This window comes from Rhynchophorus ferrugineus, unplaced genomic scaffold, assembly GCF_030347505.1.
Source record: "Rhynchophorus ferrugineus isolate W39M unplaced genomic scaffold, kcgeb_rfMv2 rfM9, whole genome shotgun sequence".
Lineage (NCBI taxonomy): Eukaryota > Metazoa > Arthropoda > Insecta > Coleoptera > Curculionidae > Rhynchophorus > Rhynchophorus ferrugineus.
In genome coordinates, this window is record NW_027472588.1 from 24261059 (window position 1) to 24288972 (window position 27914).

Genomic DNA, 27914 nt, shown 5'->3' on the forward strand with positions numbered 1-27914 from the left:
CCCTACCATAGTAAAACACTTTTTTTTGGCAAAATTAGCTTTTTTATTCAACATAATTCCCTTCAAGGGTGATACACTCATTATAGCGACCTTCCAATATTTCGATACCATTTGTGTAGTACGATTTGTCCTTTTGCTTCAAAATAGGCCTCAGATTCGGCGATCACCTCCTCATTCGACGAAAATTTCTTCCCAATGAGCATTATTTTGAGATCTGAGAACAGGAAATAGTCACTGGGGGACAGATCTGGAGAATACGGTGAATGTGGAAGCAATTCGCAGCCCAATTTATGGATTTTTGCCATCGTTTTTACTGACTTGTGACATGGTGTATTGTCTTGGCGAAGGAGTACATTCTTTTTCTACAAATGCGGCATTTTTTCGACGTATTTGTCCTTCAAATGGTCCAATAACACTATGTAATAGTCATTGTTGATGGTCCTTCCTATTTCAAGGTAGTCAATGAAAATTATTCCATACGCATCCTAAAATACAGATGCCATAACCTTGCCAGCCAAATGTTGCGTTTTCCCAGGCTTTGGAGCGGACTCATCATGTGCAGTCCACTCGGATGACTGTCGATTGTACTTCGGAGTGAAATGATGAAGCCATGTTTCATCCACTGTCACATATCGACACAAAAACTCGGGTTTATTACGCTTGATCATCTTCAAACACTGCCCCGAATCATCAACTCGTCGTTGTTTTTGGTAAAGTGAGCTCGCGTGGCACCAACTATGCACAGAGCTTTCTTACACCCGAATATTCGTGAATAATATGATGTACACTTTCAGTTGATATCTTTAGAGTGCCTGATATTTCATTCAGTTCCAATTTACGGTCATTCAAAATCATTTTGTGGATTTTTCTAATGTTTTCGTAGGTAACAATTTCTTTTAGACGTCCACTGCGTTCACCGTATTCGATGCTCATTTCACCGCGTCTAAACTTAGCATACTAATCCTTGATTGTTGTTTTTCCTGGGGCAGTGTCTGGAAACTCGACATCAAGGCAAGTTTTGCTTCAACTGTATTGTTTCCCTTCAAAAAGCAATATTTTATCTACACGCGAATTTCCTTTTCATCCATTTTATCCATATTTTTACAATAACAAAAGTTGCTTCACTCAAAGTGAAGTCAAAAAGTGACTCAAAGTCAACTATAATTCACTAACTAATGAGCCGACAACTGTCAAATTTATTCACGCATCCTTTGAGGGTATACTAGTATAGTAGTATAGTAGTACTAGCGCCATCTATGTGTCAGGCCGGGGACTTTTCAATTGAACTAGTAACTAACGATACTAACTACACAGTTTGATGTTAAACTTGATGTTAATTAGAGTGAAATAAAATTATATACATCCAAATATAACATTGCATACTTATGATTAATCATATCTGATACAAAAACCGAAAAGTACTTACCGACACACCTGGTATATAATACATTTTTGATCAAAGTTCATGGCATATCTGCGATATGACTAAATATTACTGAATATCAGTAATTCAATCTATAGAAACCCGAACATCGAGTTTTTAGCTCCCTATCTAATTTTCGGGTACAAAATATTTATCAAAATTTCAATGTAGCATTTAAAATAACTGTTATTAGATATAAGATATTAGACATTTGGTAATTTGTCATCGAATTTTCTAAAATTTACCAGAGATTTTAATTGATTTGATAATACTGTTATTAAACTATCGTGTAATAAATAGTTAAGGTTGGGATTAAATTAATTTAATTCATATAAAGTTGAATCTCCTTGATTTCATACACGACTCGTTAAATATTTGGTGGGCCAATTCTGATCGCTAAAACGATGGAGAACACAACCAAAATATATTTCATGTAGAAATCACATATCGCCTATATCGTTGTCATAATATTTAGATTGAGATAATTCGGTTATTATGACACAATTCTAATAACGGCACTTGCTTGCTTCACTTGGTTAGCAAGCCTCATTTTTACTCTACTTTATTGTTGTGATATATACATTTCTTATAAAAAATTATAAAAAATAGTACCACAACGAATAACTTTAACTTTTTAAGACTTTTTTTAAAAATATGAAAAAAGGCGAAAATGCATCTTGCGAGCCCCATTATTTCTTTACTGACTGTAAGTTGTGTTTAAGTTGTATATGATAATAAAACACGTTACTTGTTAGCTATAGATATATTCTTATTTAAAATTCTTACTATAAAAAGATCTTTACGAAGAAATAATTAACGCAATATGTGTTAATCAAAATAGAGTAATATCATTTTCCACAACTTTTCTCATCTTTCTGACAACATGGTGATATTGTTTCGAAAGAAGGATGTTGGTTTGGCAGCTATACAATCATCGATCAATTTTCGTACTTCTTCAGCATTTCGATACTATGTACCAGCCAAGCTACGTGATATTGCACTGATCAACTGAATATCAGAAACATCTAGAAACAGTTGATTCAACAATGAAAAACAGTCTGGACATTCTTTGAAAATTTTAGCTGCCTGTTCCTCCCATAAGTCTAAGTCGTAGAATTCATTACCTTCGAAATTGAAATACTTGATGGGCTTCGGCAGTAGATTTGTTCAAATTAAAGAAATATTTTATGTAGAAAAATGTCGCAACCATCGAATTTATAATTTAAATTCATAATCTAACTTTCCTACGTTGATACCTCGCATTTTTAGCAATATATGGTAATAATCAAAGCACCAATACGAATCTTATTCTATCGTATAATTGGTGATTCTGGTAAATGCTATATACCGATAACTAAAGTAGTTTGCACCTTTACGTTGGCTATAAATGTCAACTTGAAGTCCACCTTAATGATTACATCTGATCTCTTTAGAGTGGATGTTATATGTTTACAAGTCTAACGACAGAACAAAACAAATTATACTGATATAAAATTTCGTAATATTTATATATTGTTACATATAGTATTATTAAATATAATTACAGAAACATATTGTAACAATTTCACTATATTAACAATATATCATAACATTTATAACTCATATATATTAAGTTCAATGCCACGTAGGATAAGTTAAGAAGGGGCATTAGGAAGGAAGTTTGTTTGGCTGATGCAGTCAAATATTTTGCTATATCCTAACACTATATATTATAAACAAATAATTCTTCAATTATATACCAAAAGCAGAAAAGGGAAAAAATACTGGCCTTTATCTAATCCTACGATGACAAATACAAAGTTAAAAAATACACTAGGTTGTTCCAGTTTTTATCACCGCCCACTTTCATGTTTTTGTTTCATTAGCCAAATTTTGCAAATATACAACTAATAATTAATATTATTTGGCACAATGCTCATACTGAAATAAACATAAATAAAATAAGACAATCAGTACTGTTAAGACAAAGGTAACAATCAAATCTACGTTATTTTCTATTCCTGAAACGAAGTTTGATGCCGTTTTTCGATATTAATACAGTCTCAGCGGATATGATCGGATTGTGTGGCGGGTTCGCTGGTAACACCTCAAAGTTCAAGAGTATCTTTGCTAGCACATATTTCATTTCAAGCATAGCAAATTTTTGACCTAAAATCAGGAACATAATTTCACATAAAATCAGATGATGGGTTTATATCCACATACCTATACAGTTTCTAGGACCTGCGCTGAATGGTAAAAAGGAAAATGGTTTAATATTAGTTTCCAGGAATCGTGAAGGTATAAACTTCTCAGGTTCTTTGAATACATTCGGGTTTCTGTTAATGGCATGTGCGCATATAATCAATGTTATATCCTTGGCAAGCACATTAGAACCTAAAAATAATTAATATTTTGCAATTAATATTAGAATGAACATTAAATGTATTATTATAAGTAAACGATATTCAATATGTGATATCAATTATATAATTGTACATTACTGTAGTTTCTTTGTTTTATGTTTTACCGTTACCCTTATTATTAGGTGTTATTTGCTAGAGTGTAAACAAAATATCTCCTCTAGACTTAAAGGTGTAAGTTATGGGGCAACAAACGCAACCATACGCTGGATCTTTTACTTCATTTTAATTAAATCAATGGTATAGGAAACCCAAGGTAGTTCAATTATTGAAATTAATGTATTTACGAATATCATACAACGAGATTTCTAACAGCGTTCGAATAAACAAGCCGAGATAAGAAGGAGATGGTTCCGTATGTGAGATGTTCAAAGTTTATGGAGAAACGTATTAGATATATAGTCTACTCAAAGTGTTTTTAGTATGCGTCATGGATTTTTGTGACGTCGAAACATTGCAATGTTGCCACATCACCTTGAGTTATAGTTCAGTTTGGCTTTGATATATAAGAAAATTCTAATCTAAATAAAATAAGTGAACAAAAATGTTATCAAATACAATTAATTTTAACATTATAGTAAATGTAAAAACTACAGTTAATCATACAACCACAATAATTTATAGGTAAGAGTTAAAACCTCGTAACACTGCTGCATTAATACACTACCTCTTAACACTACTGCTCTCAACTACTAACTGCATTAAAGAATTTTGCAAACGGACGGCGGCCGGTTGTCAGACGTACGCAAAATTATTCAAAATATTAGTTATAATTACTACAGATTAAAAACCGACAAACGTTATTTTAGCGCTTTGATTATTTTGATAAATTTTAAATCGCTCCGTAATATATGATATTATTTCATGTGAAAATGCCGAAAACAATAGACAGTCAGGGTCAGAAATTGATTGCGGCTTTAATAAAATATTTCGAAAAAAATCTAGATAATGGAGGCCCTCTTTTGCCTATAATTTTCGTTAGAGAGGTAATTATTGATGATATTTAATAATATAAGTCCCTAAATGTTTTTAGCGGGTTGCTGCCGCGCTAAATATTATTGTGGGTACTGTGAATAACATCGTTTAAAAAATGAACAATAATACGTTAGATTCACCCAAGAAAATCCGTCTACATACAAAGTGAGTGACGAATCTTGACCACCTTGAGATTGGCTATATTCGAGAACAAATATACGAAATGTATAAGAATAGTAAGTATAGAAACTATTTTATCGATATAAACATAATTTAATAAAATTATTTTAAAGAAAATTGTCTATCTGGAAAGTATACATAGAAGAGTTAAGGACATGCAGCTTTCTGAGTGAAGTAAGACATCCATTCCTACACTCTTACAGTGCATAGGGTTTAAATGGTGTAAACATAACCCTCGGAGAGGTTTAATGGAACTTGCAGACAGTGCCTTAAAAAATTCAATTTTTAAAGGCATAAAATAAGACCAAGGAAAATAAAATATTTGAATTTGTATATCTTGACGAAAATAGAATATTTAAAAATGGTTCATTGTGGTACACTTGGGTAACAAAAAAAGTGTAAAGACAACAAAAATTGATGGAGAGGGAACAAACTGAACTAAAACTCAGAGTTGATGCGGCAACATTGCAAAATTTCGACGTCACAAATATCCATGACGCATTACTAAAAATACTTTGAATATATATATATATATATATATATATATATATATATATATATAAGCATGCGATTGTCGTTTTCATTGAACTTTTCTGTCCCTTTGACTGTCATTTTGGACTCTCACTGTCACTGACCCTCGCTTTGGGCAGTTTTACGTAGTAGTGGATGAAATTATGTGAAAATATTTTTAAAATAGACATGCAAACTACTAGACCGATCTAATATTCGTTGAATATAGTGATATATTCGCTAATACAAACGCTGAAGAAGATTTCTAGCATTCTTCATGATACAGTTCGCATTGCAGATACATGTAACTTCAAAATTAACGTAGAAAATACCTATAAGTATTGACTACTGAACTTGTATTTTCTAAGACGGTATGTATGGAAATGACGAAATATTAAAATGAAGACCAAAATTATGTTCTTTCGAAAGCTTGTCTTACAAATACTTCTGTAATTCTCCAAAACTTGGGCACTGTTACAGCACACCTAAAGTATTAAAGTATCTCAAATTTGTTGCTAGAGTGATTAAAATTTTACATGCTTTTTACCGAAATTATTTAGAAATAAAACCTTTCGTTTAAGGTGCTGCAATCACTGTATATGTCTATTAAATAAAATATGTATGAATCATAGACTCCTATGGTGAAATCGAGTTTTTGGGTAGCAGGAAGAAACTCTGGAAACACGTGCTTCAAGGCCACCTAAATCCATCTAAAGGAAAGGAGCAGAAATTTGGCGAATAATGTTCGAAGTCCAGACTTGCAGCGTATAGACCAAGACCCAGACCAGAGAAGTAGACACTCTCAAGCGCATACTATTACGCAGATTAATGATGCTCTTGGGGTCATTCCATATATGGAAATTGTTCTTGTTAACATAGTCACTTATCCAAAAATGCTCCTAGCTCTTAAGGGTTTCGTAGACCAAAGCTGGCGACCAATAAGCGCTTATTTTAATAATACTGTGGATCATTTGAACAAGCTGCTCTAATTTTTAGTTTGTCATGGATTATATCTCGTCAGTAAATTGATAATAAACATCACATCTTGCTAAATACAAACCCTTACTAAAAAAAAAACTTAAAGTTAGACAAGTGCTTTAAACAGCGGACCAACAAAACAGTGGACCCTTTGATAGAAGTTTTTGCAAATATTATTATTCCAGATTATATCAGAATCGGTCATCGAGGTTTTACGATATAACCTCTCCAGACCTTAATAGCTAGGTTTATTATTGCAGACCTTTACTCTTAAGGTAAACCTAACTCATATTATAACTCAAAGTTGCAGAGATAATATTTTGTTCCATATTTTACGTCACACATGTTCAAGTATATTTAAAACTATATATTTATATATAAAATACATATTTTTCTAGTAAGTAATGAAAATGCATTTTTTAATAACCCGTACATGGCCTTGCTTCATTCCATTCTAGTATCGACCCACGCTCGTTGAAAACCTCTCTATTTTTTACTAACCTTCATAAACAACATCTTTAGTCAGTCGTCTCGAATAAAATGGCACGGACGGATATAACCTTATGGCTTCTTTTATTATCAGGTCTAAATACTTCATATCTTGCAAATTCCTGTAAGTAAATGTATCTTCTTCATGAGAAACTTCTTTAATTTCCCTCAATGCTTTCTCCTTAAAAATAAGAGTCACAATTTACGTAAAATGCTGATAAACTTAAACGGAATGCATCATTTACCTGTTCGTCCAGATGATTAGATAGACAGAACAAAGTGAAACATAATGCTGAAGCCGTTGTGTCATGGCCCTATAACAATAATATCATTGTAATTTGTAACCTCAATGTATTTTAATGAGCGATATCCATTGGTGAAAATGTAAAGTGTCAATATAAATAACCCAACCACTTTTTCTACATAGAATAACGGTTTTGCATTTACTTTTATTAGCTTACTGAAAGTCACAAATGAATCATTGAATATCAGTCACACTCTGATTTGCATTTTCGACATTCCCTATTTTGTTTGAAAAATTTTCTATTGAATCCTATTAAGCATCACCACGACCTCCTCATATAATAATCATCGATATTGGTTTCACCGATTTAAAATTGGTGATTTTGGAAAAACAGCCTGAAAAATCGAAACAGCTGAAGGCAATGAATTGCAACACTTATTGTTAGCGATTTCATTGCTTGTCAGGAAATAAAAGAAAATGATAATGAAAAATTGATCTATTACGATAAACTCAAGTGCAAAACGTTATGGGTTCCTATCCAAAAACACTCATTTTGCTAATGAAGTGACATATTCATAGTTGTGCATCCTGTGCAAATATATTGCGAGCTCCTAAAGTACACAATGTTATTGAAGATGTTCGCTGAAATAATTTAAACAAATTGAATAACGATTTATTGCGAAAGAGATCATTATAATCGGCTTAAAAATGCTGAATACAGTGCGAAAATGTATTAACGTTTATATTACTACCAAACCAACAACAACAACAAAAATGTTATCAGAAAAATGGGAAAAAGCAAAAACAAAAAGTAAAAAAATATATTAATAATTGGCTTTCACTTGTTAAAGTAAAAAAATTATCAAAAAAAAAACATCCAAGCATCCAGTATATAAAATAATGTATTTAATTGTGTTTCATTGTCAAAAAATTTCTCATTGTCTTGAGACAAATATGTCAAATATCCAGACATAAGATGACTACTATGTTATGATTATTACATTAATAGCGGAGAAAATAACGCTAGCTAGCTCTATTCAAATCGTGGTGATGAAGAGCTTTTGGATTGACTGAAAATGCTATATAGCATAAATGTATTAGCATATGCTTTTAACCTAACCATTAATTTTCCGAACATCATATCTGTAAAAAATTATAAAACCATGGTTAATTGGTGCAAAATACGAGATTGTTGAATGCACAAGCATTTTTGCATAAGTTTTTCGTTAATAATAAAACCTCATCATATAATACAAGAGGGAAAAAAGATTTATCACTGTGTATGATACTCAATGATCCTGGATCAAAACAATATGACTAAAAAATTCTCTTTTGGATTTCAAGCGCGTTCATATTGAGAAATCGCCCATAAAAGTGTCAGTTTTATGGAATTCAAGAGTTTCTATTTGTGGATTACATTCAAACTGGTAACAACAGATTCTGATTATTATTGAAACCTTGTGGATATTCAACTTATTTAAAAGATTTAATTCTCCTTATATTGAACACAGTCCAATTTTACACCTTGGGACATCAAGATAATTTTAGGTTCAATATTCAGTCAAAATATAGCCATAATTCAATCAAAATTTCTTCGCTAATAACAGTTCCGACGAAATAGATTGGCCATTCTTCCTTATAGGAAACTAGACTGTTAGGAACACCACAGGTTCGTATCTGATCCTGAATATTATTTGAAATAGTTTTGATAGCCAAACGGTTGGACTTTACGAGCTGGGATGATAACAGTCAAAAATCAATAAAAAATCAACAAAAGTATTGTTTTTCCCTAATGTAATAGAATTAAAGGATTTATTAAAATATATTAATTTCCACATTAAGGTCGAGATTAACAATTTGTTCGAAAAAATATAACCAGAAGATAAAGCGATTAACTTATTGGACCAATATTTGAACGTCCAACGACTTCATAACTGCCAATTAATGCTAATTCACATAGCTTAGCAATCCAGTTCTGACCACCCTAACTAGTTAGTACACAATAAGCAATTGTATCATGCAGTAATTAAACCAAAGTCTTTTGAATAAAATAGGCAATGCTCGTCACAGATGACGTCGAATACCCTGCCAAATTTACAGTTTGTAAAAATATAAAACTTGTTTTAAACTCGGAGCAAATTTTGGTTTCTCACTTATTAAAAAGAGAAAGAATGCTGTTTGATGTGTCGGAACATATAACCGAATCAGTATAAAAAATTGAAATTGTGTTGATACTGGTCGACTCTTTTGTCAAATGTTGACAAAAATCTTGGTAATAATAATTAGTGGCTGCAAATCGGCAAAACTTTTAAACTAAAATTTTAATTTAATGCGGCACCATTGCTAAGTGCTGACATTATAAATTTTTATAACGTGCATTGGATGTTTTATTAGATATATAGCGTATTCAAAATAACAGTGAACTTGTTAAATGTCCGCAAAATTATTCAAAACATTAGCGATAATAATTACAGGTTATAAACTGACCAATGTTATTTTGGCCCTTTGCGTGTTTTGATAGATTTCAAATCGCTGCTCATTATTACGCTGATTGAAAATTCCGAAACCTTTAGATAATCAGAGTCAGAAATAGATCGAGTCTCTAATTACTTACTTCGAATCAGATAATGGAGGTCCCCGCTTGCCCGTAAAATGCGTTAAAGATGTAAGAATCGATAATGTCACTAAGTTGAGCTTTTTATTGAAAATATTACTAGCGTGTTGAATTACCGGATATATAGGCACTATGACCAAAAAATCTCAAAAAATGAAAAACAATATAAACTTATATGTGACATGTTACTAACTTAAGCACTCAATATGACTAAGGCATAACCAGTGCTCGCTTCATTGTTTCATTCGTTTCATTAAAATATTAATAGCCCACGGTAAAATTGCATATGACGGTTCAAAAAAGACTGACCGGAATTCGATCTACCTTTCACAGTGTTACGAGTGGAGTGCGACTTGAAGATTTTCTTGTTACAAAATCTTAGTAGAAAGTAGATCTTTCCTAACTACATGTATATAATAATACATTAATATATACATATTATCAAATGTTCCTGACAAATAAGAAAAAGTTTCGTTGATATATTCCTAAGCAAATTAATATTTAAATTATAAGATTAATAGCAAATCGGTTTATGTGTTCTGGTTTTTTCCGGTTTTCAATGTGTTGCAATATTATTGAGATTATCATGAGGTATATTTTGAAACAAAATATATTTGGCATATTAAATAAAAAATATATGGTCTCCCGAAATATAAACCTAATTTTACTACATTATTAGAATTTGAAATATGTATTTATTTATATAATATGAGTAATATAATATGATATAATAAGGTTGTATAGGGACTACCAATTCAGTATTTAACAAAACATAATTGTATAATGTGTAAAAAAGCCCATTTGCCTCATTCAAATAATCGCGTCTTAACAATCAAAACCCTTCGAACCTTATACTGACTGTCATGTCGCAATTTGGAAGAAATACAATTTAGCGACACAGTATGAAAAAAATCTGTACCAAAAAGTGACACATTACAGATAACTTTGTTATTTGACGTACATGTAAGATTTCTGAACCAAAAATGCAGTGTTTTCGACGATTAACGATGTCTTCAAAGTGTAAATGAGACTCATGGTTCTCAGACAGATAATTTTTTCAAGAAGGCTATCAAGATTCCAAATATTTATAAAATATTACTCAAAAAACGGCAGCAAAATCTTGAGAGCGTAAATTTTGAGAAACTTTTGAACATTTTTGAATACAAGTTTTAGAACATTTAATGGCAAATATACTATAGTTAGTTATATTTTAAAATATCTAATTTGAAAACTAATTTATAATGACCTTGATACCGAAGTTATAGTGTATGAGGTGCCTTATACAATTATTGATACCGATATCACCGATATATTGGAAGTTGCGATTTCGACCTTGGAGATCAGTTCCAAAAGTAAAAAGAGACTGAACTGAACGAAGCTATTTCTAAAGGTAAAAACCTAGATCAGAGCAAGGAAACGTGACTTTCACTGGGTTGTATGTTTGTATTAGTATAATAATATTATATTAGTACAGCTTTTCAAAAAAATATATCGCGTTAACTACAAATGTAGAATTATGGGTAGATATAGAGAGTCAATCCGGTAACTAAAATATATAAACAGAACATATACTTAACGAAGAATCTCCTATATATCCGGTGGTATAGCGGCCAACACTTTTATATGTTATCATCACTGGTCAGAAAAAGCCATTTTCTGAACAAGAAAGCGTGAAAATCAATCTGCTACATGACACCGGTCGATTTGACGTTACTGACGTAGCGTAGAAATTCTCCTGCATTCAGGTACAAGGTAATCGCGAAATTGTTGATTCTAACAAAAACAAGAACAAATATAGAATATATCGAAATGCTACTTGAAAACAACTAACATGTAGTAGAATTGTTGAGATGTGGGAAAGAAAAAGATTGTAAATAAAATACAAGTATTATGATTCAGAACGAATGAACTTACTGAGAACTAAAATCTGTGTTTTGGCTAATATTGAGAGAAATTCTACTGGTTGCTATTGGATGCGGTTAACATTAGTCTCCTCAACTCTTCTAATAAGATTAGTTCAATGCTGTCTTCAATGCTTAATACTTTTAACAATGCTTATTTCTAAATTCAATCAATTCAATCATGTCTTCAATCAATTCAGCTCTTCAATTCAATACTTTCTTCGGTGAATTCGACTCAATACTTTCTTCAATCAATTCAATACTTTCTTCAATCAATTCAATACTTTCTTCAATCAGTCCAATACTTTCCTCTCGATTCGATACGTTCATCTTGTCATTTTTAACGCTTTCCCTCGGAGTTGATGCAAAATACTGTCTCTCGTTGTTGATGCCCCATGTTTTATCGCTGAAGCTCCTCCCTCGGATTCTTTGTGGTGGTGGACAAAGCTCCAAGGTCCAAGCAACGGTTTTCTGTACTCCAATTCGCTGAGAATGTCGGGATGGGAAATACTCTTCCAGCTAGCAACTTCTCACTCTTATGAAACACGTGCGTTTCGGACTCTTAAGAAATTCCCGAAAATTCCACGATTACGGGTCTTCTTGGTATTTCTGGTTATAGACGCAATAAGAACCCCTCTACCAGGTCTAGCTTCTGACACGTTTCATTTAGCCTGGGTATTTGATCCTACGTTATCCGAAACACTCGACAACGAGCCGATGGTATATATCTTTTGTTGGACACGTATGTTCTCTTTACTCGGTATCTTTTATGGTTGGCTAATTTACCAGATATTCAATACGATACGATGTTATATTTTGTATCAAGTCAATTCTTTTCCCATGTTATAAATATTAGGAATATCAGTTACAGTTCTAATAAATTAGACCCATTAATTATCCACCCGAAAGATTTCTGCAATTAACCTAAACTTAAATTTACACGACTGTCTCAAATAAAGCCTCAACAATATAACTAAGAAAACAGTTCGAACATTCATTCGTAATACATTTTCGAAAGCATCCTATATAGTTTATATTACATATGTATCAAAAAAATCTTAAAGACCTACTCAAGACATCAAACATGATTATAATTAAGAGACTTTGCGAACCAATAATTCAATATCAAATAAATATCAATAAACAGACACTTACAGCAAACATTATTGTATTAACTTGTTTCCGTATACAGTTATCGGACAATGGTTGGCCATTTTCATCTCTATGGCGCAAGAGAAGATCTAAAAACGCCACCCTTTTCTTTCCGCCAACGTCATCATTTTCTTCTTCTTCTTCCTTCTGCTGTTCTTCTCTTTTCATCTTGATTACCGCATCAGCCGTTGAATGTAAATATTTGACAGCTTTTCGTTCGGCAATATTATCCAATGTAAAATTGTAAATAAAATCGTTAGTCTTCAAAGGATTAAAGGCTCGTTCAACGACAATTTTACACATGGTGTGGACTGAACGGACGTACTTCGACTGAGGATTTTCTTGAGCGTTTATTTCGACCCCCATGGCTGTTTCTGAAATTTAATTATCATTATTTAGTTAGAGATGTCCTTTTTCAATCATTTTTTTCTACAAGAAAATGTAACTAACTTTTTAATTTAAAAAAAAACTATGGATAAACTAAGCAAAAGTTAAAAAGTTAAAATCAAATTTGTAGTGAAAACACTTGGTTGCATAATAATAATGCATACCAATTCAAGTACTTAAAAAATAATATGCCGTCATATATCTGGTTTAAGTCTGCAAATTAAGATAATATTTATTTAAGACATATATGTTTTGAAATACTTTTGATGCATATATTTGTTTTTAGTATGAAATATAATTAAAATTTCTGAGAAGTTTCATAATTATTCACGATAACATTTTTTACACTTATAAATAGGTGTGTGCTAATCTCTCTCCGTTTTATTGATGTATATAAGGCACGTTTTTAATACGCTAACTCAGTCATTTGCCATCACTGTCTCCAAATTTTTCTCATCTTTCTGTGAATATGAATATTTTGTTTCACACTAAGTTGGACTAATCAACGGATTGTTGAGATGGTCCTAGCAGATCTACTTTTCATCTACAAACGCACTGTAAATATACCACAAAACTATATTATTATTGCATTAACTATTATATTTTTACTGCAAAAAGTAAAATGGCGATATATCACTCCACCTATCTACAAGATGAAATAACTAGTGAGTAACTTAGTATTTAACCAGTAAATTTCACTTCCTTTGAATCTCTCTTTTCGCATATAAACACCTGGAAAATGTTTTAAACTATCTCAAAATTACTTTAAAAGTGGAGCTGGTCCGATATGTATTGCATTTCATGCAATCTGTCTTGGATAAATCAAAAACTATATTTGCAATTGAGTGGAACAAAATCACCACAAGTTTTTAATAATGTTCGATGTGACTTGGCAACAGATTTCTTCAAATCAAATAACATAAATATTAAATGTAAAAAATACAATTTTGAGCGTTCTATGATTAGTGCCTGTATATAGAGTAAAACTCAATAATACTAAAAGGACTGGTATGTTAGTCTATGTAGAAAAATGTCAAAAACATCGGATTTAGCAGATACGTTAGGTGGTTTAATAGTTGGTAGTTCACATCGATAAAAGCAAGTACTTAATAAAACAAAATATTCAGGTTATATAGGTTTCGCTGGAAAACATCAAGATATTTTGAGCTCTATCAACTTGATGAATATTATAACATACTTTACATAAAAATAGTATTGAGAAATGAATTTTTTTAGCAAGTGACATCTATCGAGCCCTTAATTGTTCTCAGCTTTTTTCCTCATTACGACATCTAACTATACTAATTTGAATAACACATCCTGGATTATGGTTTGAGGTTTGACGCTATTTATAGAAAAAGATTGACCGGCATTCGGTCTTCCTTTCATAATGTAACGGTTTTAATACGATTTGAAGAATTTCTTGTCACAAAATCTTAGTAAAATGTAGATGATCCCTAACTACATGTACATCACAATACATTCATGTATTCATATTATTAAATGTTTGTTATAAATTGTTATCAAATAAAAAAAAGTTTCGATAATGTATACCTAAGCAAATTAATATTTAAATTGTAAGATTAACATCAGATCGGTTTCTATTATCTGCTTTTTTGTTTTTCTATATGTAACAATATTACCATAACGTATTTATTAATTTTCTCAACATATAATATCTCATATTATTTTGAAACATAATATATTTGATTACTATTATTACAATTTGATGTTTTTATTAATTTACATAGTATATAAAATGGGGTTGTATATGGAGTATCAATTCAGGGAAATAACCTCCATTGCGTTTCTGGTATATATGCAGAAACAAAGAAAGGAGGAATTCGATGAAATTTTCAATGAATTTGCATAAATGTAGCTAAATTTTGTTTATACATAATTGAACGTCCTTTCTCAATCAACGATTTAAAATTAAGGATTACATAAATTCTAGCTCAACTACTCAAAAAATTCTTCAACCAACCAACTATGTTCTTCAACCAACTATGTCCGGACGTTCACGTTCAATAGGAACGATCCAAAAAGAGGGAAACCGGCTATCACGTGTATTGACTAATACTGACAATAAAAGATTTTCGTATGGTATATTTTAATTGTGGATAGAAAATGGATCTGCTATGACAATTCTCATAGCAAAAAGCCATAAATTACTACACGGAATCCAACCCCCGAAGCTGAATTATTGAATCGAAGCAACTTCGTCAATGAAGCACAATATTGATGGGCTTTAAAGCCTTGCTGTGGATATAATGGGTCATCATCACCATAATCAAGCTGCAGCTAGCGCTTGGGAGAAGTATAAATTACGCTACCATTAGTGCCAGAACACTTCAACGCATCACACGCAGCTGTTCTGGCTTTAGAAAAGGTTAATTTCTTATTTTTCAGATAGCTTTCTATGGTTTTTGTTCATGGATTTTTCGGAGCAGTTTGTTGTATCTTCCATCCAAAAGGTCGATTATGTCACAGAAATCTGTGAGACCACTTTTGTTTCGACAGACATGTCCAAACCATTGTATTCTGCGTGTCTGAATGTGTTCTTCAATTGTGTACTGATCATCACACCTTAGACGAATTACTTCACTTCCAATACGATCTTAGAACGACCGAGAGCTTACAGATAATAGACTGTAGGAGTGTCGGAGCTACATAGAAAGGTTAGCAAGATAGGCGTTCGGAGGAGGCGACTTTTAGTCTTAATTGTAATACTTTCTCTCTTCCACATGTATCATCTTAGAGAACCATAAACTATTTGGCTGATTAGGCTTATTACATCGGAGTGGATGCCTCTTTCATCGCCTGTTTTACTGATCAAAAATTCTTAAACTCCACTTGCTCTAATTGGATCACGCTGAGATTTACAATAGCAGATTATTCATCAGTTGTCAATACTTTGTCGTGTATGACAAGATTCGCCTACATGTTGCAAGAGCTGTGAAGGAGCACTGTTAGAGCCCGAATGGGAAATTCTGTCGCACTCAGCAGGCTCACGAGACAAAGCTTTCTGATTATTACTTGTTCTGAGAGGTACTACATCTGTCTGACAGTATCGCCACATTGCTGGCGATGTAATAACTTTTTTTGTATATTTTATTTCTAAATATTTGTCACTGCTACCTTATAAAAAACTGCTCATTATTTATGTGTATTCCGACAATCTAATTTTTTTAACCTTTTACTCTAAGACATCTGCCGGCATTTTAGAACACTCCAATATTTATTAATAATACAAGAAACCTAAACTGTATATTAACAGTTTACCTTGAATGTCTGATGTTATGCACTACCAGTCTATGCCTAACAAAGCCCAGCATTGTTTAATAGATATGCTTTTCGCGATTTTATGAGATAACCCAACAATAGATGCGCTTATCAATTACCATGACACAAATATAGTTTAAAATATTTAGAACAACTAGAGATAAATATTTATTAGTGACAGAACATTAGTTGGCTCGATCATTTCGAATATTTTCATTTCAAACGCAAATTAAACTATTAATTTTTAATTTAATATTTACATGCAGTTTTCGTAGCTGGATTTTATAAGCAATTCGCTTGAATATACTATTGGCAATATTTCTGTGCTTAAACTCTTACTAGTTATTATTAAATCACCTGTAAAAATTATCATCAAATTATCCTACCGTAAACTTTAATAACTACACATAATTATGTTTATATATACATTACAGCAGAAACGTAATTAAAATCTATTAGCAATTATGATTGGAAATAATAAATTTGTTATTTATTAATAAATAATGAACATCAATATATTTTCTCATAATTTTAAACTAACATTTCCTTCACTCCAATTATGGTTTAAAAACAGATATGTCGAATGCCACAATTTTGAATCTTTCTCAGAATGCAAAAGATATTGGCATAACCAATGAAGAATTTATTCTTAATGTGTTTATCATTATTAACATTATCCAGCCGCTTTCCTTATCAAGTAAAAATACTACTTACCACATATAATATCTAACGTAAAATTAGCTATGATCGGGTGGATATTAACTGAATCTTTGTCGGACTCCTTCTTTAATATATCAATCAAAATTGTAGTAGGCTTGCTGAATTTGGCTACAAAGTTTTCCAGGATAGAAAAATGGAAGGCCGGTGTTAAAATTTTTCTCCCTGGTCTCCATTCGGGAGCTACAAAACAAACGATATAATTTTTCGTTTATTATAACGTAAAAAATTACCATCGGCAATTAGAATTCCACCTTCAAGCCATCGATACAAGAATTGATAATCGATACTTTTGTCCAAAATATTCGTTGACGTCAGCAACCATTCCACAAAATTGTAATCGGAAATCAGAACCATAGTCCTACTGAGTATTTGAATACGACATAAACCATTATTCTCCAGAAGACGTTGCTCCATCCTTAATAATATTGCTATAAAAAAACAATTTTTAATAACAAGGCGTGCTTATGATTAACTACTTCAACCATTAGGTATATTAGATCGTTAATTTCGTAATATTTTATCATAAAATTTTTATTTTCATTGAATGACATTGAATTATTACACTATAACTAATATTGTGCACCGCTATATGCTATATATTTTTTCTTATATTTTGAGGAGTGTCGAAATAAGCGTTAAATATCATTTTAGTAGAATATATTGTGAATATATTATAAATATATAGCACACATATTACTAGGTATTGACTATAAATATCCAGTAATTTTTCCTTCAAATTGATTCTATCTAAGATAAGTAGAAGTTCAGATCTAAGACCTGAACATAATGAACATTTGATGAATATACTCCCAGTGTTGCACTTCATATAGTTTTAAAAGACGTCAGTTTTCATACAAAATTACTATCGCCAAAAAGTATTCCACCTTCAAACCATCGATAGAAGAATTAATAATCGATACTTTTGTCCAAAATCTTAGTTCAAAAAGTTTTTGTCTCTAAGTTGACGAGCAGTTGTAGTACTTCGACGTTTTTGTGATCACGCAATCTGTTTTAATATTTTTTCGTAAACCTTTTAACTTCTTCGCTGATCTTTATCATGCTTAAATATTTATGGACGTCCTTATTAAAAATAAATCACTGAATAAAACCTATCACTGAATAAAAGCATTTCAGTAAACAACATTCTACGATAGGTCAGGTTCATAGAGTCACATATGATGGTATAATCAGTGGAATAAAATAGAATTTGTTCTACAGTATATATATATATATATAGATGGGGGCGAAGCATTCGATAAAGTTTGGTATGCTTTCGATAAAGTATAAGATTAAAATGTTTCGGCCTGACCAATACTCAAAAATTTTAACCGATACTTCAGGGGGACAAACAAAAATATGCTATTCTAACTTGAGGAATATACAAGCAGGTGTGCCACATAATAAATTGCAATTACATGTATCTATTGACGAAATACAATGCAAGAAATAAACTGAAGAATTCCAGCTGAAGTACAAAAAAAGTAAGCTTTTACTTTACCAATAAGTCTTGAAATCAGTATGAACGAATGGTGTCCAACTCTAGAGTTGTACAGCTAAGACAGTAGAAATATTATATAAATATTCCAAAACAAAATACAGCGAGGTATTATTGACGCTCCAGGGTAAATTCGTAATTACAATCTGCATAAGGATCTGAAACTAGAAACTGCCAATAACGTTATCAAGGACTATGACTAAAGACATGAGCAGATACTCCATCAGCACATCACTTGAAATTCACCAGCTCTTGGATAACGATAACATAGTCAAAAGATATAAAACATTGTAAAACTTAGAGCAAAGAGTAAAGTATTTGTAAAACTCAGTGCACATTAAAATCAGTGATATAAATGTTAAGCTCCAAAGTGTCTATAGTAGAGTAAGTATTTTAGGATAGCAAATTAGGTTAAAACCAAATAGCTTATTAGTATTAATTTACTAGATAAATTGCTATATAAATAATAAAAATTATATTGAAAATTACTATTTCAAAAGCATAGTCAAAAATGCCTTCTTCTTCATATCATTGAATGAATCTTGTAATAATATTTGTGCTGTATATTATTGTTAGTTGAAGTTCTTAACAAATACAAAACACCATCACTGAACTTAGTACAATAGCTTGTATCATTGTTGATGCATAACTGCGTATACTCGATGATTTTTTACGTTAGAAAGAAACATATATTGATAGATTTCAACAGCAATCGATGAATTTTGTATTTGAAAGAAAAATATATTAAACACGCGAATGTAACACAACCGTTGTACACCTCTGAATCTTAATACATAATTTTGATGATATGTTATGTGACCTGTATACAACTAACATTCTCTTTTTTGTTTCTTCATTATTTCAAATAACGGCTTAAAAATAATAGGCGATATATTTCTTACATCCGATATATTTTGTAACGTTAAATTAAACTATAATTTGTTTATAATTATCTCGACTATAAATTAGTCTATCATTGAAAACTATTTCACGGCACGCAGCTACTTGTTACTTGTATTTAATTAACGTAATTAAGATATATTCGTTTTTTAAAAACAGTAGATGTAAAAACAGGATTCCGGTTTTATAAGCAGACGTGTCCAATGTCTAGGTGTTTTTGATTTTGCTTTTGATAGCGCTTGTAAATGACATGTGTGATAAAAATCCATCATATTTAATTTATAGCGCATTCTTATCATAATGAAAATTCAAAAACCCAGCAAATAAGCAAAAATAAATTGAGTACTTCTAGGAGATGGCAGGGTAAAACAGGGACGCTAAGGTTTAAAGCATAAAAAATCAAGGATTTGTATAGTTTCATAAACATGTTTGTTATTAATTTTTTTTTGTTGCTAGTCATACTAGCAAATGGCAGAGAAATAGGAACATCAGACAAAAAAATTATTGAAAGAAATAAATGAGTGACTTCGGAATATGGGAGTCTTAACATTCAGTTGTGGTTCGAGATATCCCATTATTTTATAATTTATATTCCATTAACAATTATACCATATTAATCAATTATGGTTAACTATGTCACTTACTTGATCCAAAAACCCTTATATAGTATGTATAAATAAATATATCTACCACCCAGTATGTACAAATTTGAGTTTCTCTTAAACTGTTGAAAGTATTTACTTTACTGACGCAAATTGTTATCACCAGTAATCAGCATTAATATAGTTAACTAAAAAGCTAGTATAGTCGTTCGTAGAGAAACAAAAAGATAATCTTTAACTGCAGTTTCAAAACCTGGAATATCTAGAAAAAAGAACTTCCAATAATAGTTAAACATTATTCATACCTATTGTTAACATAAAATTTAATAACTCCATAATATCAAAATTATATTAAATCCATTGGAAGACAGACCGAGAGATCAATGGGGTAAACGTATAGCGATCGAATATCAACAAGTTTCAATTATGGTATCGGACAAAACTTTCATTCCTAAATATGTAAAACATATTTTTAAAAATGATGTTAAAACATTGTGGTGTAGCGATGATTCTTCACAATCATAATAAATAAATTTCAACATGAAAATAAAAGTTGTTTGACCCCAGAGAAAATGTCCGTTCTGTCATAATCAACCGAGGACCTATAAACCTTCCATCTCTGAATTGGATGGTTCCCATTGATCTGCATCTCCCGTGTGTGATTCTTCGAAAGACAAAATATAACTAATCGATTTACAAATGCAATGATTTTGAAGTAATACAAAAGATCATTTAGAATAAAAAATATTGGTAATTTTTGGCTAACGTAAACATTATTTCTAAAAACTACTTGTACCTTTTTCTTATTTAATTATTCTACTCATTAGCATACAAGTGAATATCAATTATATAAATGTATATGACTGCTACGGGACGTTCTTATTTGTTCAAAAACGTTGTGCCCCTATTATTTAGCATTTAATCAATAATATAATCATAGATAATTTATAAAAAGTCTGTTTTAGTGATGAATGTCTAAAATTAAATCTAGGTTATAGTTCCGTGTTAACCAATATACGGAATAAATAACTTAAGAATATACATTTCTAACAAAAAATTAGAAACTGTTAAATTTTAACGGTTGTATGCATAATTTTAGATTGGACAGCATTTTGAAGACATGAACTCATACACATTTTTAATGTTAGTATATTTTAATGAATATATTGTGATGAAATTATATATGTCAAAAACGTAAATTAACATACAGTTAATTAAATGTATAAATGTGTAAGTATAATCCACCTTTCACTATTAGTATAACTATAATAAACTAATACTTGTAGGATCCTTGAATTCCATTGTATTTCCCAATAAGGGAATGCCTGCTACTTTTCCTATCCATTGAAGTTTTTTATCTATGTCTCTGTGTTTCCTCCAGATATTCACCCACCATACCACTATGGTCGCGATCAGAGCACAAAATACATTAAAGAACATTTCAGCTGGAACTTGATGCAAGTAATCGGTCTATAAGTAAGCATGTCCCCACCTCATCTTTCAACAAAAATTTCGAACGAAAACGACGGAAACAAAAATGTTAACATAATTACCGATTTACTTGCTGATGTTGAATAAACTAAAGTACTATAGTGGTTTGCTATTTTTGCAGAAACAATTTTTTATTTTGTAACCAATATTTTTCTAAAAATAGTTTTAATATATTATTTGAAAACAGTGACAAATAATTATAGTATTTCGTGTAGCAACGACCTTGCTAAAGATTCCGTTAACTATTTGTTTATATGGTAATATTTTTCCCACTGTTGATATTAGATATTAAAATATATTTATATTGTCAATACATTGCAATGATTGGGTTGAGTCGCAAAAATTATGTAAGGGCTGATAGTGCTTGTAATTGCTGTAGATCGGAGATTATTTTTAATAATCGATTTATAACGACGATATATTAGTACTGTAAATAAACAATACCGTTGTTAAAAATTTGTTGCAAGAATGCTTACGTAGCTGTAATATAAAAGAGCTGATCCGGAAAGAAAGAGAAGAGGACTGTATGAATTTCAAATTGGTGGAATATTGATGTTGGAAGGATGCTTAATCAATCTTTTTATTATTATTTTCATTGTATGAATAATATATGAAATTATGGATGGAAATATAAATTGGCTACAAAAGAAATGAGGAAGGATTAGAGAAAAATGTGTGAATTAATAGGCTAGGAGAAGTTTTATCCTATGTATTAAACATGTTCTACTCTTTATAGGAGGAATTATTTTTCAATATGATGTTACAAATTCTTTAACAAATCTGATGTTCGCTGATTATAGCGCGCTGTTGTAGCTTCTAATATTGTTCATGGTATATGTATGGTATGTACCGCAGAACTATAGACTTTAAGAGTGAAGATCAAAGCCCAGACAACTGACGGGTCACATATAATAAAAATTTCAACGGGGTTCAGTGTAGAATTTTAAATTATTGGGGTCAGTAACACAGTAGATTAATAATAAGCCTTGCGTACGAAAAAAAGAGTGTTATAGTCAATACTCAAATACTCTTTATCTTTATCTTGACAGTTCTTCTGTATGGCTCCGTGACTTCGACTTTGTTACAGTCTATATGTAATGCACGCTTGAAGTCTTTCAAGTTCGTTTCTATTCTAGATCGTATTAGAATTGGAGTAATTCGTTGCGATTGTCACAGCACAGTTGAGAAACAAACAAATTCACAGACTCAGATTGCATAGGTCTGTCGAATGAAGGGTGAACGACTTCCCCACAGACTTCTGTGACAAAATCGAACTTTTCAGTAGAAAATACAGCGAACGGTTCAGTATAAGACATGGATCAATATAATCGAAACCGATTTGAAAAGAGGATTGTGACATTTTCCGAGGAGAGAAGAGAACCGATCGCCAACCGTGGCAGGATTTAATGAAGAATATTCGAAGTCGAACATTAGTGCATTGGTTGAGAAATAGACACTTTCGTGAGAAGGTGATATATGACTCTTGAAATATAATCAAACCATATGCGACTTATTTGGAATTACCGAATATATGAAGGTTTTAAATAGTGTAATGATGATGGGCTCAAACTTCATCGTATTAAAAGCAATTATTTAACATATTTGCGGCGAACACCCAAATTGTTTTAGTCAACACGATTTTTTGCCTTTAATCCAAATATATAATAAATTGAAGGCTATCCAAAAATTCATTTCGATTTTTTACACGTATATAAAGATGAATTCACATAAATACGAAACGTAATCAATTATCCTTTTGACGTTTTGATCGATGAATTTTTACACACATTTCTGGTAAAAGATAATACCGAAATTGTAAAATATCTCAGATTTCTGGACAAAAAGTCAAGCAAATCACAAGCCGCTTTTAAATAGATTTTGTGTCATTGGATGTATATATACGGTGGATGCATTATAACTTCACCCAACAGTCTCTCAATTGTTATCAAACCGCTAAATATTTTTTAGTGTAACATTGTTGCAATGGAAGATAGAGTATCAATCTGGCTGTTTTTTTAAGTAATCTGCTTTAATCGCATTAGTTTCTAACACTAAAGTTTTATGATCACTGTTTGGTTCTGCAATGATGTCGAGATATGAAATATCCACGCATTATTTTAAAACATTTTATCAGCTTTTTCAATGATTGGCCCCTCAGAATAAGCTAATTCTAACATTGCTTTTGACGTAAGCACACATCGCTTTCAACACCATATTATTTTCAATGAATTTTCGATACATTTTGCCTTTTTTGAAGTAAATTCCATATTTATATCTAGAATTATCTACGAACTGATACTTTCCAAAAGCTCTAGAATCATTCTTAAGTGATTAATTATTACTACTACGCGATTGGCGATTCGTAAAAAGTGTGATGTCTCACACTTCACTGGTGCTTGTAAAATATCATACGCTAAACTTTGTTAAACATCATCGACACACAAAATAGATAGAGCTCAACAAACACTAAAATATTGTAGTCAGAGAAAATACTACTACAACGGCAATAGTGACAGCAGAACTTAACACTCGCTTGAATAATACTGTTTCGATAAGAACAGTATAACGGGAACTCCACAAAGCTAACATTAATGGAAGGCCTGGGATTGCAAAACCCTTTATAAGGTCAACTAACGCTAAGCTGTGAATGAAGTGGTGAAACAATCATAAAACATGGGAAGTTGACTAATGCTTAAAACTAATTCCGCATGTTTCTCCAAGTTTATATTACAAATGAGGCCATTCCTTAGAGATGTCAAAATTACCACATATTTGGGGAATAAATCCAGAGACGCAGATCCCAAGGTTTGGAATATATATCCAGCGAAATGTGGACGAGAGGTGGACAGATTTCTACGGCAAAATCGGCACTTTTAATGGAAGAAGCGATGAGCAGTTTTGAAAAAGACACAGAATGAGACTTTAGAAGATTTAAATGATATTGCTATTTGAAAAATAGGAAACAAGCAGGAAGCCAGAACAGTGGCGGTCGATCATCAAGCTTGACGACATTTAATAAAAATTATTAGAAATTCGGAACAGTATTGCTAGTATCTAATTTGCTAGTATTGCTTCCTGTATCCGATTTTTATTCCCCTGTCTATATTCTCTCAGATAGCTCCGAAATAAAAACTACCTTTGGAGCCCTCTTATTTGTGTTAATAACGCCTGAGTCAATTTACACATTGGTTGGTCACATATGACTACTTCAATTATAGTATATTATTATATTATTATATTACTATTCGTAGTATTTTATTTAATATATTCATAACAATATTTACAATAAAGTAAACCAAGGCGGGCTTTAACGTTCATCTTTCTATTTCGACTTCTTCTAATTTCAATGAAACTCGCTGTGAATTTCCATGGCACCCTAACCCTAACCCTAACAATATATATGCTATATTACATGAGTGTATTTTCTAGTTTATATAGTTTATTCCAAGTTGCTGTGAACATAAGCGTATATTAAAATCAAAAACTTATTATTTAAATTTATGTATTTAGATAAGAAATGAATATTTAAAAATTGGGCCAATATAACCAACGGTTACTCATAACAAGATGAAATAAAAATAATGTTAAGACAACTAAAGTTGATGGAAAAAGGTAAACATTGTAATAACAATTGATTAGGTTTTATTAGTCATAATATTTATTAATAATTCATTGCAGATATATTGTGCTTCATGGCGGAAACAGGAGAGGTTAATAACCCCTTTGGTTTGGATGACCTCGATGAGACAAATTAAGGAATAAATTGAGAAATAATGGAATCGTGAGCAAACGTTCGATAGATTGGAAATGAACAACTTAGTTATTCCCTTGAGTGAAATTTTCTGAATATGGAATTATGATTCAATGCTGATTATTTTCAAAACAGGGTGATGAGAGTGGAAAGAACTAAAGGTGCCTATATAATTAATATACGATAATTGTAGGAAATCGTATTCTAGGAGTGTGAAAGATGTAGGTCAATTAGATATGTGTGTAATTGTTCAGAATATACATGAATATTTGGTTAAAATGTGCGAGGAGCGAAAAAATACCAACTTTTTTGCAGATAGGAAGAATTCAGTGATTAATTTTATCAAGAACGGTGTACATAGGTGGTACCAGAAGAAATACAAAAATTCAGTGATATCAAAACTATTAAAAACAAGAATTAAGCGTAAAAAGTAAATATGCTTTTTAATGAGAATAAAATACAATACTTATATATACAATTATTAATTAAGTGGATTAGGCGTAAAGGGGTAGTTTGGAAAATAGTTCAATGTAAAAAATATAATAAAACAATTCTAAAATATAAATTATTGTGACTGTATAGTTAACAGTCGTTTAAATTTTCGATAATATATGTATTAGATATACTATGAAGATAAAATAAACTATATATATTTGATAACATTTCTGTTTCATTATTTTATTTAAACTAGAAAAAAACTCTGAGTTAATACGGCAATATACATATAATACATGTATATACACGTAGTATAGATATATAGGTAGTATAGTCTATAATTATGTAAGAATCGCGGATACAAAGTCCCTAAAAGCTCCTAAAATATTTAGTGAAAATGTTCTGCAATATATATTATTATTGGTCATACCAACAATAATACAACTAGTATTATATATTCCTTTTTTGTTGACGTATGTTTACTTTTCAACAATATTTTGCAATATCAATATCAACAATATCTTCTAACCCTCGATTATCTATTTCTCATTTATTCGCTATGTGTATATGTCCAACTTTCATTCGTCGTTCCCATAATTGTTACTTATGCAAAAACATATTAAGACTGATGCCCCTCGAAAATTTATTTCTCTTTATAAGTCTCATGAATCAACTAATTTTGTTGTTGTACTTAACACCTAGCTGGTTTTACTACACAGTAACATAAGGCTTTTGCTTTTAGTCTATATCACTTTATTGGTATTGGAGCGTTTTAAACGTGACAAAATGACAGGTTTAATTCCGCTATTTTTATGTGCTACATTTGGAATAGATTTAATATATAATAATATATTATTTAATATATATATATATATATATATATATATATATATATATATATATATATTTAAACTTTTAATTCATAAATAGTAGAAAGTTAGAAACATAGCAGATTATGAAAAATAAAGTAAACATGGATCTGATTAAGATTTTAACAAAAAGAAGCTTTTAAAGACAATTCTCGGATTTCTGGAAGTATTTTGTACACAAAAAATGTTTGTATAAAACAATTTGCTTAGAACAACAATGATAGTACCAAGGAATTTACAACTAACAACAAGGTACAATACAAGAGAAAGATGATGTGGAAATATTAATAAAGTTTATTTTTAGTTTTATTTTAGTTTATTTATTTATAGAAACATATAAGAGTTATTGGTAATTTGTGGCTAGAACAAATGTTGTTTCTGAAAACCATTTGTTCATATTTCGCATTAATTATTACACCTATGTGGTGAAATCTAGACTAAACAAGTTTATATGCTAGTACATTTTTTATCTGATAACGTTTAAATCTATACACTTGATAATCAATAACATAATCCTATACACGTGTCCGCAGAGACGAATATCTAAAATTGCAACTAGATTAAATTTAGGTTTAGGGATAAACTAATATATGATTAGCATCGGATATATTTCTAACGGAATCTATATCAGAAACCGTTAAACCTAACTTAAAATATTTTAAATGCTGATTTTTTTAATATGATTGTTTATAATATTTTAAAACAACAAACGGCCAACATATAAATAAATGTAATTAATTTACTGCGTGATATATTTATTGGTATAATAAGATTCAAATAAAATAATACTTGTAGGATCCTTGAATTCCAGTGTATTTCCCAAGAAGGGAATTCCTGTCACTTTTCTTATCCATTGAAGTTTTTTCTCCGTGTTTCTGTGTTTCCGCCAAGTATTCAAGCACCATACCACTATAGTCACCACTACAGCACAAAATACATTCAAGAACATCTTAGCTAGAACATGATGCAAGTAATCGGTATATAAGTAAGTATCTCCCCACCTCATCTTTCGACAAAATCCTCGATAACAAAAATAACGCAAACAAAAATATTAAGATAATTACTGGCATCGAATAAACTAAATGTACAAAATATGGTTTACTATATTATCGTA

The 27914-nt window shown here is 30.9% G+C and overlaps 1 protein-coding gene across 2 annotated transcripts; it reads right to left on the reverse strand.

Annotated features, from left to right (window-relative positions):
• Positions 1 to 2912: 2912 nt before the first annotated feature.
• Positions 2913 to 27851, reverse strand: LOC143202052 (putative cytochrome P450 4d14). Of its 2 annotated transcripts, none has more exons than XM_076413325.1 (8): positions 27590 to 27851; positions 17488 to 17685; positions 17252 to 17437; positions 12872 to 13242; positions 7203 to 7271; positions 6970 to 7138; positions 3629 to 3799; positions 2913 to 3571 (listed from the first exon to the last, which is right to left on the reverse strand). In XM_076413325.1, the coding sequence occupies exons 1-8, from the start codon at positions 27804 to 27806 to the stop codon at positions 3411 to 3413; spliced, it is 1542 nt and encodes a 513-aa protein (XP_076269440.1). In that variant the 5' UTR covers positions 27807 to 27851; the 3' UTR covers positions 2913 to 3410. The 2 variants fall into 2 exon arrangements, with proteins under 2 accessions (XP_076269440.1, XP_076269441.1); XM_076413326.1 differs by lacking the exon at positions 27590 to 27851 and adding an exon at positions 21535 to 21709.
• Between the last annotated feature and the right edge of the window lie 63 nt (positions 27852 to 27914).

Bases quoted from the DNA above. Each gene is read 5' to 3' on its own strand.
- LOC143202052 (XM_076413325.1), bottom strand. From the start codon at position 27,806: ATGAGGTGGGGAGATACTTACTTATATACCGATTACTTGCATCATGTT. The intron at 17,438-17,487 runs GTAATTTTTTAC...TTTGTTTTGTAG, and splicing joins TGGAATTCTAATTGCCGATG to CTCCCGAATGGAGACCAGGG. The intron at 7,272-12,871 runs GTAAGTGTCTGT...TTATTGTTATAG, and splicing joins TTAATACAATAATGTTTGCT to GGCCATGACACAACGGCTTC.